The following is a 14,541-nucleotide window of genomic DNA, read 5'->3' as shown; positions in this document are numbered from 1 at the left end:
TCTCGATCTCCTGACCTCGTGATCCACCCGTCTCGGCCTCCCAAAGTGCTGGGATTACAGGCTTGAGCCACCGCGCCCGGCCAACAAAAATTTAAAAATAAGTAAATAAAACAACTTGTGTATGATTGTACTAAATTCATACATTATGGAAATACATGATATAGAAAGAGAAGTTTCTCCAAAATCTAATTTTCTATAACCACTGGTTATTATATATTTAAACTTTATATATATATTTCACCTTCTTTCTGTGCATGAACTAACATCTCTTTAGTAGACACATTATAATTGTACAAGTTTATGGGATACAGAGTGATATTTCTTTTTATTTTTATTTTTTGAGATGGAGTTTCACTCTTGTTGCCCAGGCTAGAGTGCAATGGCGCGATCTCAGCTGACCGCAACCTCTGCCTCCTGGGTTCAAGTGATTCTTCTGCCTCAGCCACCCGAGGAGCTCGGATTACAGGCATGCGCCACCACGCCTAGCTAATTTTGTATTTTTAGTAGAGACAGGGTTTCTCCACATTGGTCAGGCTGGTCTCAAACTCCTGACCTCAGGTGATCCACCTGCCTCGGCCTCCCAAAGTGATATGTCAGTACACATATACAATATGCAATGATCAAAGCAGGGTAATTAGTATATCATCTCAAACATTTACCTTTTATTTATATTGGGAACATTCAAAATCCTCTCTTCCTTGGACAATTGTGTATGTGATACTTGCTGCTGCAAGGTTGAGGCTACAGAAATGCAGGATGCTTCCAGAGAGTTTCAGTCACCCTTTGACTGGTAGGCAGGTAGCTTTTAAGTCGTTCAGAACAGTCATCCCACTTTCCTTTTCTTTTCTTTTCTTTTTTATTTTTTTGAGACAGACTCTTCCTCTGTTGCCCAGGCTAGAGTGCAGTGGCACAATCTCGGCTCACTGCAACCTCCACCTCCCTGGTTCAAGCGATTCTCCTGCCTCAGCCTCCTGAGTAACTGGGATTACAGGCATGCACCACCATGCCAGGCTGATTTTTGTATTTTTAGTAGAGACGGGGTTTCACCATGTTGGCCAGGCTGGTCTCGAACTCCTAACCTCAGATGATCTAGCCACCTCAGCCTCCCAAAGTGCTGTGATTACAGGCATGAGCCACTGTGCCTGGCCAGTCATCCAACTTTTCTTTGAAGAAGACAGCAATGTTATATTTAATTGTAAATTTTTGCATTATATAACATGGTATAAATAACATTCTTCTTGTGGGCTAAATAAATATCTTCAGATTTTATTTCAAGGAAAAATGCTGGGCAGATCTGCTGTTGTCCTTGCTTTTTGTATCACAACATTGTTGACAGTGTTTATCTCAAGCTTCCTTTATAAATCGGCCCAGCGCCTGTAGAAAAAAAAAAGAAGCCACATCTCTTACTGCAAACCTGATGATGTTGTTGTATGAAGATTGTGGTTTCTTTCTTTTTTTTTTGAGATGGAATGTCACACTGTCACCTGGGCTGGAGTGCAATGGCGTGATCTTGGCTCACTGCAACCTCCGCCTCCCAGGTTCAAGCGATTCTCCCACCTCAACTTCCTGAGTAGCTGAGATTACAGGCGCCCGCCACCATGCTCGCTAATTTTTTGTATTTTTAGTAGGAACGGGGTTTCACTATGTTGGCCAGGCTGGTCTTGAACTCCTGACCTCGTGATCTGCCCACTTTGGCCTCCCAAAGTGCTGGATTATAGGTGCAAGCCACCATGCCCAGCCTAAGATTGTGGTTTCTTTCTTCATCAAATTGAAAATCATTTTGTTGATATTTGTTTCTTTTGTCAATCTGTCCTAGATACTTTCCATTTTATTTTGACTTCCAAGATCCTAAGTGGAAAATTTTTTTAAAAATGTTTCTATTTTCTTAAAAAAGAGACAGGGTCTTGCTGTGTTGCCCGGGCTGGTGGTCTCACACTCATGGGCTCAAGCAATCCACCCACCATGCCCAGCCCACATTTTTTATGTCATTTGTAAATAAGTAAATAAACCTGAATTGAATTGGTCTATAGAAATAATGAATAAAATTGGATATAAAAATCAGTTTATGATGTTAAAAGTTTTCTTCAAAAAAAAAACATAATTTTTTCAAATCAGGAAAAACAATCCTCTCTTCTAGCTTTTAGAAAATATATAGTAAATTATTAACTGTATTCACCCTGCAGGGCTACAGAATCCTAGAAGTAATTCCTCCTATGTAGCTATAATTTTGTATCTATTAACCAAGCTCTGTCTCCCCTTGCCTCCCTCCATTCCCTTTCTAGTCTCTCATAACCACAGTTCCACTCCCTACTTCTGTGACTCAACTTTTTAGCTCTCACATATGAGTGAGAACCTGAAATATTTATCTTTCTGTGCCTAACCAATTTCACTTAATGTGTTGTCCTCCAGGCTCATCTATGTTGCTGCAAATGACAGGATTTATCCTTTTTTATGTCTGAATAGTATTTCATTGTATATATACCACATTTTCTTTATCAATTCATCTGTTGCTGTACAACTAGGTTGATTCTGTATCTTGGCTATCGGGAATAAAACATGAGGGTGTAAATATCCCTTCATATACTGATTTCTTTTCCTTTGGATGAATGCCCAGTAGTGGGATTGTTGGATCTCTTTATTATTATTGTTTTTACTTTTTTTTTTTCTTTTTGAGACAGAATCTCACTCTGTTGCCCAGGCTGGAGTGCAGTGGCGCAAACTTGGCTCCCTGCAACTCTGCCTCCCAGGTTCAAGCAATTTTCCTGCCTCAACTTCTTGAGTAGCTGGGACTACAGGCATGCACCACCACACCCAACTAATTTTTGTATTTTTAGTAGAGACAAGGTTTCACCACCTTGGCCAGGCTGGTCTTGAACTTCCGACCTTAGGTGATCTGCCTGCCTCGACCTCCCAAAGTGCTGGGATTACAGGTGTCAGCCACCTTGCTCAGCCTCGTTATTATTTTTTAATAGGATCATTTAGTAAATACATCTTGGTTTTATGTCTGTTTTGCCTTTGTTTTTGTTTTTACCTAATCCATTTTCCTGGCTGTCTTTGTATGTCAGTATATAAATTTATCTCGTTCATTTAAATAGCTGCATATAATACACTACAGTCAGAGATTTAAAAAAGGAGCACTCTTGGCTAGGCGTGGTAGCTCACGCCCGTAATCCCAGCACTTTGGGAGACTGAGGTGGGTGGATCACCTGAGGTCAAGTGTTCCAGATGAGCCTGGCCAACATGGTGAAACCCTGTCACTACTAAAAATACAAAAATTAGCCAGGTATAGAGGTACACACCTGTAATCCCAGCTACTTGGGAGGCTGAGTCAGGAGAATGGCTTGAACCTGGGAGGCAGAGGTTGCAGAGAGCGAAGATCATGTTACTGCACTTCATCCTGGGTGACAGAGCGATACATCGTCTCAAAAAAAAGGAGCACTGTAACTGGTAGGTCATGTGTTTTAAAAGTTAGCTGTTCTATCTAAAGTTTAATAAGTAGAAGAAAAAAAAGGATAAAATTTTTTTAAATAATAGGACAAAGAAAAGGGAAAAGGTTATGAATAATAGAAACAGAAGAGTGGTTGGCAATGAGTGATATTAGTGATCAGCAGACCCTGTGTCAGTGCAGAAGGCCAATAATGATGACTCAGAAAATAGATGTTTTTAGTATAGTGGGAGGCATAGATCCACTTAAATGAACCAATACCAATGAAGAGTGGTTGACAGTGAGTGATATTAGTGAGGAGTAGACCCTATATCAGTGCGGAAGGCCAACAATGATAACTCAGCAAAGAGATGTTTTTAGTATGAACACTGATACCCCTAGATATCAGTGTATATATGTCTTGTGATAAAATGAAAGAAACATTAAAGTTATAGTCCTAGCATTGCCCTATACTGGTATAGCCTTGGTCATATCACCTGTGTTGTCTATTATGGATTTAGGAGCTTATTAGGTAGTATACGTGAAAACATTTTGAAAATGTAAAACACTTTATAAATGTGAATGTTGCAATTTTAGTGAAAATATATTAACCTTAGAATAGCTATTCTGTTTTTAGACTGGAGAACTTAATCTTGAAAAGATAAAAATTAGACATCCTTTTCATCTCATTGAATCAACCTAAGAAGCAGAATTTATTCAAGATATGAATTATTGCTATTAAAGAGATTTCAGTAAAAAATTACTACATCATCATGTACTATAAAAATCAAAATTTTTAATATTCTTGTTTACCTTGATTGTATTGAAAGAAACATTGAGGAGGGTCTAGCAAAACTATGGCTTGGTACATACATGCTTAAATGTTTACTGATCTAATGAAGAAAAGGATGAGCAAACCCATAAAATCCTAGCTTGATTCCTGGAAGGATATTGAATTACCTTTTTTTTTTTTTTTTTTTACCTTCTGCTAAGGTAAAAAAAAACAAAAAACAAAAACTGAAAGCTAAAAATCACTCTTCACTTATTTTATATTTTTCATAGTTTACAAAAATCTTCTATTGTGGCACTTAAAAATCGAATAATCATCATTATGTTGCTTCAGCACAATGTTCTAAGAAATTCTCTGCTTTCTCTGTCTTGTTACTCATAGACCCATTTCCTGTTTTATTTCTTTTTCTTTTTTTTTTTTTTCTTTCTCCATCTGTAGTTTTTGGATGAAGACTTGAAGGTAGCTGGGAAATACAAAGGAAATGATTATAGCCAATACTCTCCCTGGTCATGTGACACCATCGGCTCCTACATTGGAACCAAAGATGCAAAACCCAAAGATGTTGTGGCAGCAGGGAGTGTGGAAATGATGGTATGTGTAACAGCTAAGCAATAATTAATATAAATCAAGATAAACCAAATAAATTTTCACCCATTACCGTTTAGGCACAAATAATTCAGCTTTGCTTAAGAGTTTCAGACCATATTCTATACTCTGCAATTGAGTTATCTTTAAACAGTGCAGGTTTTTGATTCATTTAGATGTAAACAAAAATCTTTTAATACTTACCAAGACAGAGCATTTATTATATTTCTGTGCAAATAGCAATTTCTCAACAATTTATTCAGTACCCAGATTAAATTATTTTACATAATTAATTAGGTTCTTGGACTTCTTCACCAAATAAGTTAAAATTCTTCTTCACAGAGAATGGCATGAACCCGGAAGGCAGAGCATGCAGTGAGCCAAGATTGTGCCACTGCACTCCAGCCTGGGCGACAAAGTGACACTCCGTCTCAAAAAAAAAATTCTCAAAAAAAAATTATTTTTCACAACTCTGAAGTTTAAATAACAAAGTTGAATCTAGTGAACAAGAGTAGTATTTAAGTCAGAATTACAGCTGCTCAGCTTCAAGTGAACTCTAAGATGCTGAAATTTAATACTTGGGTTATTTTATTCTTTAGTGAAAAATCATGTAACACCAGTGTGTCTAATAACCAAGTTAAAATATTATCAAAATCTTATCTCCTTTTTTTTTTTTTTGAGACGGAGTTTTACTCTTGTTGCCCAGACTGGAGTGCAATGGTCTCGGCTCACTGCAGCCTCCGCCTCCCAGGTTCAAGTGATACTCCTGCCTCAGCCTCCGGAGTAGCTGGGATTACAGGCATGCGCCACCACACCTGGCTAATTGTGTATTTTTTAGTAGAGACGGAGTTTCTCCATGTTGGTCAGACTGGTCTCGAACTCCCGACCTCAAGCGATCCACCCGCCTCGGCCTCCCAAAGTGCTAGGATTATAGGTGTGAGCTACCATGCCCAGCTTCATCTTATCTCTTTTTATAGAGATAGGATCTGTCTTTGTCACCCAGGGTGGAGTGCAGTGATGTGATTATGGCTCACTGTAACCTCAAACTCCTGAACTCAGGAGATCCTCCTGAGTACCTAGGACTACAGGTACATGCCACCACACCCAGCTAATTTAAAAAATTTTGTAGAGATGGGGTCTTGCTATGTTTCCCAGACTGATCTTAAACTCCTGGCCTCAAGTGATCCTCCCGCCTCTGCCTCCCAAAGTGCTGGGATTACAGGCATGAGCTACCCTACTTGGATATTATCTTCATTGCCTTTTTATTTTTTAAAGAAATACAATTTTCAAGAAGTATATCCCCCTGTATATATTTCCCAAGTCTCGTTTTTCTCCCTCTTTCATTCCCTGTCAGTAATCTCTATCCTGAGTTTAGTATTTATCATTTTCATGGATAATTTTATTTCCCCTTAAGACAGAATCTTCCTCATGCTGGAGTGCAGTGTCACAGTCACAGCTCACTGCAGCCTCACACTCCTGGACTCAGGTGATCCTCCCTCCTCACCCTCCGAAGTAGCTGGGACACAGATGTGTGATACTATGCTCAGCTAATTTTTTTTTTTTTTTTTTTTGGTAGAGATGAGGTCTTGCTATGTCGCCTAGGCAGAACAGGCTGGTCCTAAGCTCCTGGGCTCAAGGGATTCTCCTGCTTCTGAAAGTGCTGTAGTTACAAGTGTGTGCCAGTGCGCCTGGCCATGGATAATTTTATACTATTCCTAAACAATGTTGTTTTATATGTTTGTAGACCTTATGTAAATTATACACTTTAGCTTGTATTTTCATGTTTTCACTCAGCATTGCTTTTAAGTTGTGTCTTTTTTTTGTTGTTTTTTTTTTGTTTTTTTTTGAGACGGAGTTCCACTCTGTCACCCAGGCTGGAGTGCAGTGGCATGATCTCAGCTCACTACAACCTCCGCCTCCTGGGTTCAAGCGATTCTCCTGCCTCAGCCTCCTGAGGAGCTGGGACTATAGGCACATACCACCATGCCCAGCTAATTTTTTTGTATTTTTAGTAGAGACAGAGTTTCACCATGTTGGTCAGGCTCGTCTCGAACTCCTGACTTCAGGTGATCTGCCCTCCTCGGCCTCCCAAAATGCTGGGATTACAGGTGTGAGCCACTATGCCCAGCCCATATTTATATCTGTAGCTCAGGATTATTGATTATAGCTACTTTTGTGAGATATTCTGTATAAATGATACCATACAATGATTTCTTTTTGTATTAGTGGACATTTAGGCTATTTTTGATCTTTCACTATTATGTATGGTACTCCAATAAACATTCTTATGTATATATGTCTTCACGTGCATGAAAGTTACACTTAGAAATGGTCTTGCTGGCTGGGCACCATGGCTCATGCTTGTAATCCCAGCACTTTCGGAGGCCAAGGCAGGTGGATCACTTGAGGTCAGGAGTTTGAGACCAGCCTGGCCAACATGGCGAAACCTCATCTCTACTAAATACACAAAAATTAGCTGGGCATGGTAGCAGGAGCCTGTAATCCCAGGTACTTGGGAGATTGAGACAGGAGAATGGCATGAACCCAGGAGGCAGAGGTTGCAGTGAGCCGAGATTGTGCCACTGCACTCCAGCCTAGATGACAGAGTGAGACTCCATCTCAAAAAAAAAAAAAAAGGAATGGTATTGCTGAACGGTATGGTATACCTTGACTATTCTTAACCCATTTGTCCTTATTACTCTTAACAGAGTTAGTAAGATATTATATAGGTTTTTCCTAGGTTATATAGATTTTCATGGATAAATACTTTTCCAGATGGTTAAGAAAAGACCAATATTTGCCATAAAAAAAAGATTTGGATGCTGATAACCACTGTAAATGAGTGAAGTGATATCTAATAGCATAAATATGATTATATGCCAGCCCCCCCCCCCCAAAAAAATAGAGTTTCAGAGGGAGAAAAAACAAAATAAATCTTTTTTTTTTTTTTTTTTGCAGTAGGATTACAGAAGCATTGTTTTTAGGCTGTAGTAAGGCTATTATTGGAAAGAAATGAGGGAAATTAGGCGGGAATGTTTGCCTTGTACTTGGCTTTCAAAAAGGGTTATTATATTAAAGTAACACGAGTATTAGCAAAATAAAACTCATTTTCTTTTTTTTTTTGAGACAGAGTCTTGCTCTGTCGCCCAGGCTGGAGTGCAGTGGCCGGATCTCAGCTCACTGCAAGCTCTGCCTCCCGTTTTACACCATTCTCCTGCCTCAGCCTCCCGAGTAGCTGGGACTACAGGCGCCCGCCACCTCGCCCGGCTAGTTTTTTGTATTTTTAGTAGAGACAGGGTTTCACCGTGTTAGCCAGGATGGTCTCGATCTCCTGACCTAGTGATCCACGCATCTCAGCCTCCCAAAGTGCTGGGATTACAGGCTTGAGCCACCGCGCCCGGCAAAACTCATTTTCTTAAATCAGTAAAGAATTAAAAAGTTTGGGCCAGGCATGGTGACTCACACCTGTAACCCCAGCACTTTGGGAGGCCAAGGTGGGAGGATTGTTTGAACCCAGGAGTTCAAGACCAGCCTGGGCAACATAGCAAGACCCCATCTCCTCAAAAATGTTTTTAATTAGCCAGGTGTGGTGGTGCACGCCCATGGTCCCAGCTACTTGAGAAGCTGAGGCAGGATTGCTTGAGCCCAGGAGGTTGAGGCTCACATACCACTGCACTCCAACCTGGTGACAGAGCAAAACCCTGTCTCAAAAACAAACAAAAAGTTGCAGTCCAATATAGAGGACTTGAAGTTTGGGAGGTAATTGAAAACCTCCCAAATAGGTAAAAGAAGTCTAATCTAGTATTTCTCAAATGTTAATGTGCATACAAATTATATATTTGTGTGTCTATATATGTGTGTAACATTATACAGGGATAAATATATATTTGTATGCATATATATATACTAGATCATTATGTATATGTATTTCTTAAAGATTGAATTGGCTTTTATTAGTGATTGATTAATCAGGAAGCATTTCATCTATGAAATAGAAAGATGCTCTAATGAGCTAAACAGAGAAAAGAAAGCAAAACTCAGATTAGCTGTTTCAAAGTTATTTTCCTTATAGGACTAAAGCAGAAGGGACTTAACAGTTCTAATTGAGTGATCCTCTTATGATTGATTGCTGTGAATCTCCTGTTTTTTGGAAAACTGACGCATTTTCAAGTTCAGTTTGATTTTGTGGCATCTAGCACAAGTGATTACATTCTGCTTTGATCTGGTGTCTTGGGGCTTAGTGCAGGAGCTTAGTCCAAAACAATGGCCTCCCATAAATTTTAAAAATATATTTCTTAGGTCAGTTGCAGTAGCTTATACCTGTAATCCCAGCACTTTGGGAAGTTGAACTTGAGGCAGGGGGATTGCTTGAGCCCAGGAGTTTGAGACCAGCCTGGTCAACATAGGGAGACCTCATCTCTATAAATAATAAAAAAAAAAAATTAGCTGGATGTAGTGGTACATGCCTATAGTCCCAGCTACCTGGGAAGCTGAGGTATGAGGATCACTGTAGCCCAGGAGGTTGAGGATGCAGTGAGCCATGATAGTGCCCCTACATTCCAGCCTGGGCAACAGAGTGGGACCCTGTCGCCCCTCACCTCAGAGGTTTAAAAACCAGTGTTACGTAAAAAGAACCAAAGGTAACTAATGATTTTAGTCTTACCAGTAAGAGTGTTATACTCATCTTTAACCTTATTACAGATCTAGAAAAAATTAGGTTACAGAGCCATCTGAGTGTGGGGTAGATTTCTCATTTTGCTTTTTTATCAGAATGTGGAGAGTAAAGGAATGAGGGACCAGCGATTAGATCTTCAGAGAAGAGCAGCAGAAACCAGTGATGATGACCTCATCCCATTTGGGGACCGACCAACAGTGTCTCGGTTTGGTGCCATCTCACGAACTTCCAAAACTATATATCAGGGTGCTGGTCCAATGCAGGCTATGGCACCTCAGGGAGCTCCTACAAAATCTATTAACATTTCAGGTAAGAATCTCAAAGGTAAGCTGACCTAAAGGGTTCATAATCTTGACTTTTAGCATTACCCCTGCTCCCCATTTACAATCAGTGTTTTTAGTAATCTTGCAAGGCAGTAATTTTCAAACTTTCCATGGAATCATCCCTGTAAGAAAGGTAATATAACCCAGAGAATTTTAGGTACATAAACTGAAATTAAATGTCTATATGTGAAGCTTTCCTAATGTTTCTTCCCCGTCCCACCCCCACCCCAAATAGCTTCATTGCTATTTGGGGGAATAACATTCTCATTATACAGTAATTTGGAAGAAAAGCTACAAAGACTGAAAGTTCATTGGGGAAGAAACAAACATGCATCAGTACCCAGCATCATGCTGCCTGACATTTAGAAAAACAAAGTTAAAGAATTTTAAAAATCTGGCCATTTAAGGTAGATACCAGATATCTGTGTATGCAATACCCTAATGTCTTTTAGATTATGAGTACCTTAAAAGAAGAATCAAATCTGTGAATTATATCATACCATAATAAATCATTCTCTTACAGATTATAGTCCTTATGGAACCCATGGTGGCTGGGGAGGTTCTCCATATTCACCTCATCAAAACATACCTTCTCAGGGACACTTCAGTGAGAGGTATGAGTTATTCTTTTTACTTGAATAAACATGTAGAAATCTTTAAAATTATGCAACTTCTTTTTGTTTTTCTGGTCAGTAATATGTTAACAAAATGAAACGTTAAAATTTACTTCACACTTTCTTTCTAACCGAAGGGAGAGAATATCTATGTCAGAAGTGGCCAGTCATGGAAAACCCCTTCCATCTGCTGAGAGAGAACAGCTACGACTAGAATTGCAACAATTGAACCATCAGATTAGCCAGCAGACCCAGCTACGTGGACTAGAGGTACCAGCCTAGAGAGCCATTTTTATTCCAATTTTTGAAGGGTTCTCAGAGATTTTAAACAGGAACTTTTGAGGCACTATGAACAAAAAACTTTAAGGTCTATTTCTTAGGAGTTAGTGTAGGTTTCCATTCTTCAAAGAATTCAATACTGGGTTTAGCACTGGGACAATAGAAAACGTAAAATTTCTACTACCTAAGAATAGAGGCCGGGCGCGGTGGCTCAAGCCTGTAATCCCAGCACTTTGGGAGGCCGAGACGGGCGGATCACGAGGTTGGGAGATCGAGACCATCCTGGCCAACACGGTGAAACCCTGTCTCTACTAAAAATACAAAAAACTAGCCGGGCGAGGTGGCGGGCGCCTGTAGTCCCAGCTACTCGGGAGGCTGAGGCAGGAGAATGGTGTAAAACCCGGGAGGCAGAGCTTGCAGTGAGCTGAGATCCGGCCACTGCACTCCAGCCTGGGCGACAGAGCGAGACTCCGTCTCAAAAAAAAAAAAAAAAAAAGAATAGAAAACAGATTACCTAAAATTTCCCAGCAGGAGCTTGTATTCCCTGATGGCACATTTAAGTTTTGTTTGTTTGTTTGTTTTTGTTTTTTGTTTTTTGAGGCAGAGTATTGCTCTATTGCCCAGGCTGGAGTGAGGGGGCGTGATCTCGACTCACTGCCACCTCCACCTCCTGGGTTCATGTGATTCTCCTGCCTCAGCCTCCTGAGTACTTAGAATTATAGATGTACACCACCATACTCAGCTAATTTTTGTATTTTTAGTAAAGACGGGATTTCACCCCTGTAATCCCAGCACTTTGGGAGGCTGAGGCAAGCGGATCATGAGGTCAGGAGTTAAGACTAGTCTGGCCAACATAGTGAAACCCCATGTCTACTAAAAATACAAAAAATTAGCTGGGCATGCTGGTGATCGCCTGTAATCACAGCTACTCAGGAGGCTGAGGCAGGAGAATCGTGTGAACCCAGGAGGCAGAGGTTGCAGTGAGCCGAGATCGCGCCATTGCACTCTAGCCCAGGCTACAGTGTGAGACTCAGTCTCAAAAAAAAGAACTTTGACTTAAAAAATAAAACATAGTTCCAGTGTAATAAGAATAATAACACTTTTCATTTATGTAGTTCTGTACCATTTAAAAATCACTACCACGTATCTTATTTGACCCTTACAATATCCCTGATAGGGAGGTTAGGCAGGTGGTATTGTCCTCCTTTTTTGATTGAAGTATATGAGTTTCTCGGAAGTTGAAACATGAACCCAAGTCTTCATATTTCAGATTCAGTGTTCTTTCCATCATGCTACCTGACACTTAGAAAAACAAAACTAAAGAATTTTTTAAATCTGGCTGGATGTGGTGGTTCGTGCTTGTAATCCCAGCACTTTGGGAGGCCAAAGCAGATGGATTGCTTGAGCTCAGGAGTTTGAGACCAGCCTGGGCAACATGGCAAAATCCCTTCACTATAAAAAGCGCAAAAATTCACCAGGCATGATAGTGCATGCCTGTAGTCTCAGCTACTGAGGATGCTGAAGGCAGAAGGATCACCTGAGCCCAGGGAGGTCAAGGCTGCAGTGATCCCGGATGGTGCCACTGCACTCCAGCCTGAGTGACAGAGTGAGACTCTGTCTCAAAAAAAAAAAAACAAGAATTTTAAAAATCTTTTAAGTGTCACATAAGGAAGACTAGGTTTTGTTTATATATCATCCTTTACATTGGAACATATTCTTTGAATATGGAAAACTGAAGATATTCTAATGATAAATACATTGTCCTTTCTGGAGGAAAAAATGGTACTGTTAGAACATTAGTCTGTCTTTCTACCATAATCTTTAATAATAAGTAAGCCATCACTTTGGAGGGAAGAAAAGGTATAAGACATTTTCTTAGTAGACTTTCTTTTTAGGAAGACCAGTAGGAGATTGTTTTCGGAACATTTAGCTGACTTGTGCCCCTCCGTACGCAATTAGATTTAGGAATTTTAAAAAATCTATGTAATATTTAGATTTTGTCTGCTTTTGCCATTGCTTATTTACATTGATTCAAAATGTCTTGCTGATTCCTATCACAGAAAGAGAATGCTATGTTTGCTTATGGCAATCTTTCATTCATTAACTTTTTAAAGATTCAGACCTTCCACCCAGTAAGGCATCACTGCATATCCTCAAATGCATGGTTTTTTGTTTTAAAGTTTTCAGGTACATTTTCTGTCCAAAAAGACTATCAGTATTATTTAGAAACTTGCCACATATTTAACTCAGTACAGTTAAAAGTCCTTGCCATTACTGAGGTTTCAATGAAATAAGTTATAGGATTTACTTGAGAAAATTACCATTAAAAACAGAGGGGGAAAGATGCACATCTGTAGTTGACTTGTTTTTCTTCCATTTCCTTTTTGTTTTGAGAGACAAGGTCTCACTCTGTTGCCCAGGCTGGAGTGCATGGAGTGCAGTGGCATGGTCATAGCTCACTGTAATCTTAAACTCCTGGGCTCAAGTGATCCTCCCTAGTAGCTAGGACTACAGGCCCACACCACCATCGCTAGGCTAATTTTTTTTTTTTTTTTTTGTAGAGGCAAGGTCTTGATGTATTGCCCAGGTGGGTCTCAAATTCCTGGCCTCAAGTGATCCTCCCACCTCAGCCTCCCAAAGTGCTAGAATTAAAGGCATGAGCCACCATGCACAGCCAACTTCTCTTTCAAATCAGAAAATACAAGGAGCAATTTATACTTAAGATGAAATTACTGTTTACTAAATTTAAATGTCCCTGTTTTGTTCTTTTTTTAACAGTGCCTTACAGTTGCATTATTTTTGTTGCAAATAGCTGGGTGATAAGCTACTTAAGGCTGTGGTGTGGAATTGAGCCTGGTTATTCTGTGCATGGTGTGAAGTGTGTTGAGTTTTCTCTGTGCTTGGCTTTATGCACTAGGCTGTTAGTAACAGGCTGGTGTTGCAGAGGGAGGCAAACACCCTGGCAGGCCAGTCACAGCCCCCACCACCGCCACCTCCAAAATGGCCTGGAATGATCTCAAGTGAGCAGTTGAGCTTGGAACTGCACCAGGTGGAAAGGGAAATCGGGAAGAGAACACGGGAACTGAGTATGGTGAGTGTTACGGTGGGAAGAGAGGGGAAAGGTGAAATGAAATCTTTCATGTGGCTCTAGAATTATCTAGACCTACAGAATCATCACTTCAAGGCACTCTGATGAGTGGTTAATATTTAAAATAATTATGCGGGTGGACTACCTTACGATTTTGTCATTCCTTTCCTCTCTTTTGGTTTGGGTTTGTTCTTTGTCTTAGAATTCTTCATTAACTTTTAGGGAAAACAAGGTTTTAATGCTTCTTTAATTTAAGAACTTAATGGAAGTTCTTAAATCTCTGTTTAGCATACTGATTAGGGAAGCAAATAGGATGGTGTTTACTATTTTGCAGTGACAACATGTTATATAAAGATGTATTCACCAAATAATATTCCAGCTTCGTAGCCTTTATGATGATGACCTTTTTTTGCTATGAGTGATACACAATCTGCACATTCTTTCCTTGGAACTATATCCATTAATACGCTTAGGATTTGCTTCATAGTGCACAGACATTCATTTTAGTAAATTTTGAATCTTAGGGGGTTCCTCAGGTTGCATGATACGATTTTTTTGTTGCATAGTTTTCATAATCTTTCTAAGCAAATAAATTGAGTGTGCAGGGTTTTTTTTGTTTTCAGTAAGTATGTTAAAGATATTTATTGGGGCCGGGTGCGGTGGCTCACGCCTGTAATCCCAGCACTTTGGGAGGCCGAGACGGGTGGATCACGAGGTCGGGAGATCAAGACCATCCTGGCTAACACGGTGAAACCCCGTCTCT

At 40.0% G+C, this 14,541-nt stretch overlaps 1 protein-coding gene across 4 annotated transcripts in view; it reads left to right on the top strand.

Annotated features, from left to right (window-relative positions):
* Positions 1-14,541, top strand: part of RC3H1 (ring finger and CCCH-type domains 1) — a 62,911-nt gene that overhangs the window by 36,979 nt on the left and 11,391 nt on the right. For 2 of the 4 annotated variants that reach the window (XM_011962351.1, XM_011962350.1), the window contains exons 13-17: positions 4,653-4,805; positions 9,570-9,783; positions 10,321-10,411; positions 10,549-10,681; positions 13,635-13,781. In XM_011962351.1, the coding sequence (XP_011817741.1) occupies positions 4,653-4,805; positions 9,570-9,783; positions 10,321-10,411; positions 10,549-10,681; positions 13,635-13,781 (738 nt within the window). Of the gene's footprint in view, positions 1-4,652; positions 4,806-9,569; positions 9,784-10,320; positions 10,412-10,548; positions 10,682-13,607; positions 13,782-14,541 lie in introns of all 4 variants that reach the window. The other 2 variants (XM_011962349.1, XM_011962348.1) reach the window with 1 other exon arrangement.

This window comes from Colobus angolensis, unplaced genomic scaffold, assembly GCF_000951035.1.
Source record: "Colobus angolensis palliatus isolate OR3802 unplaced genomic scaffold, Cang.pa_1.0 Scaffold59, whole genome shotgun sequence".
NCBI lineage: Eukaryota > Metazoa > Chordata > Mammalia > Primates > Cercopithecidae > Colobus > Colobus angolensis.
The sequence above is the reverse complement of the archived record's forward strand: the minus strand, read 5'-3'. Positions and strand labels throughout refer to the sequence as shown.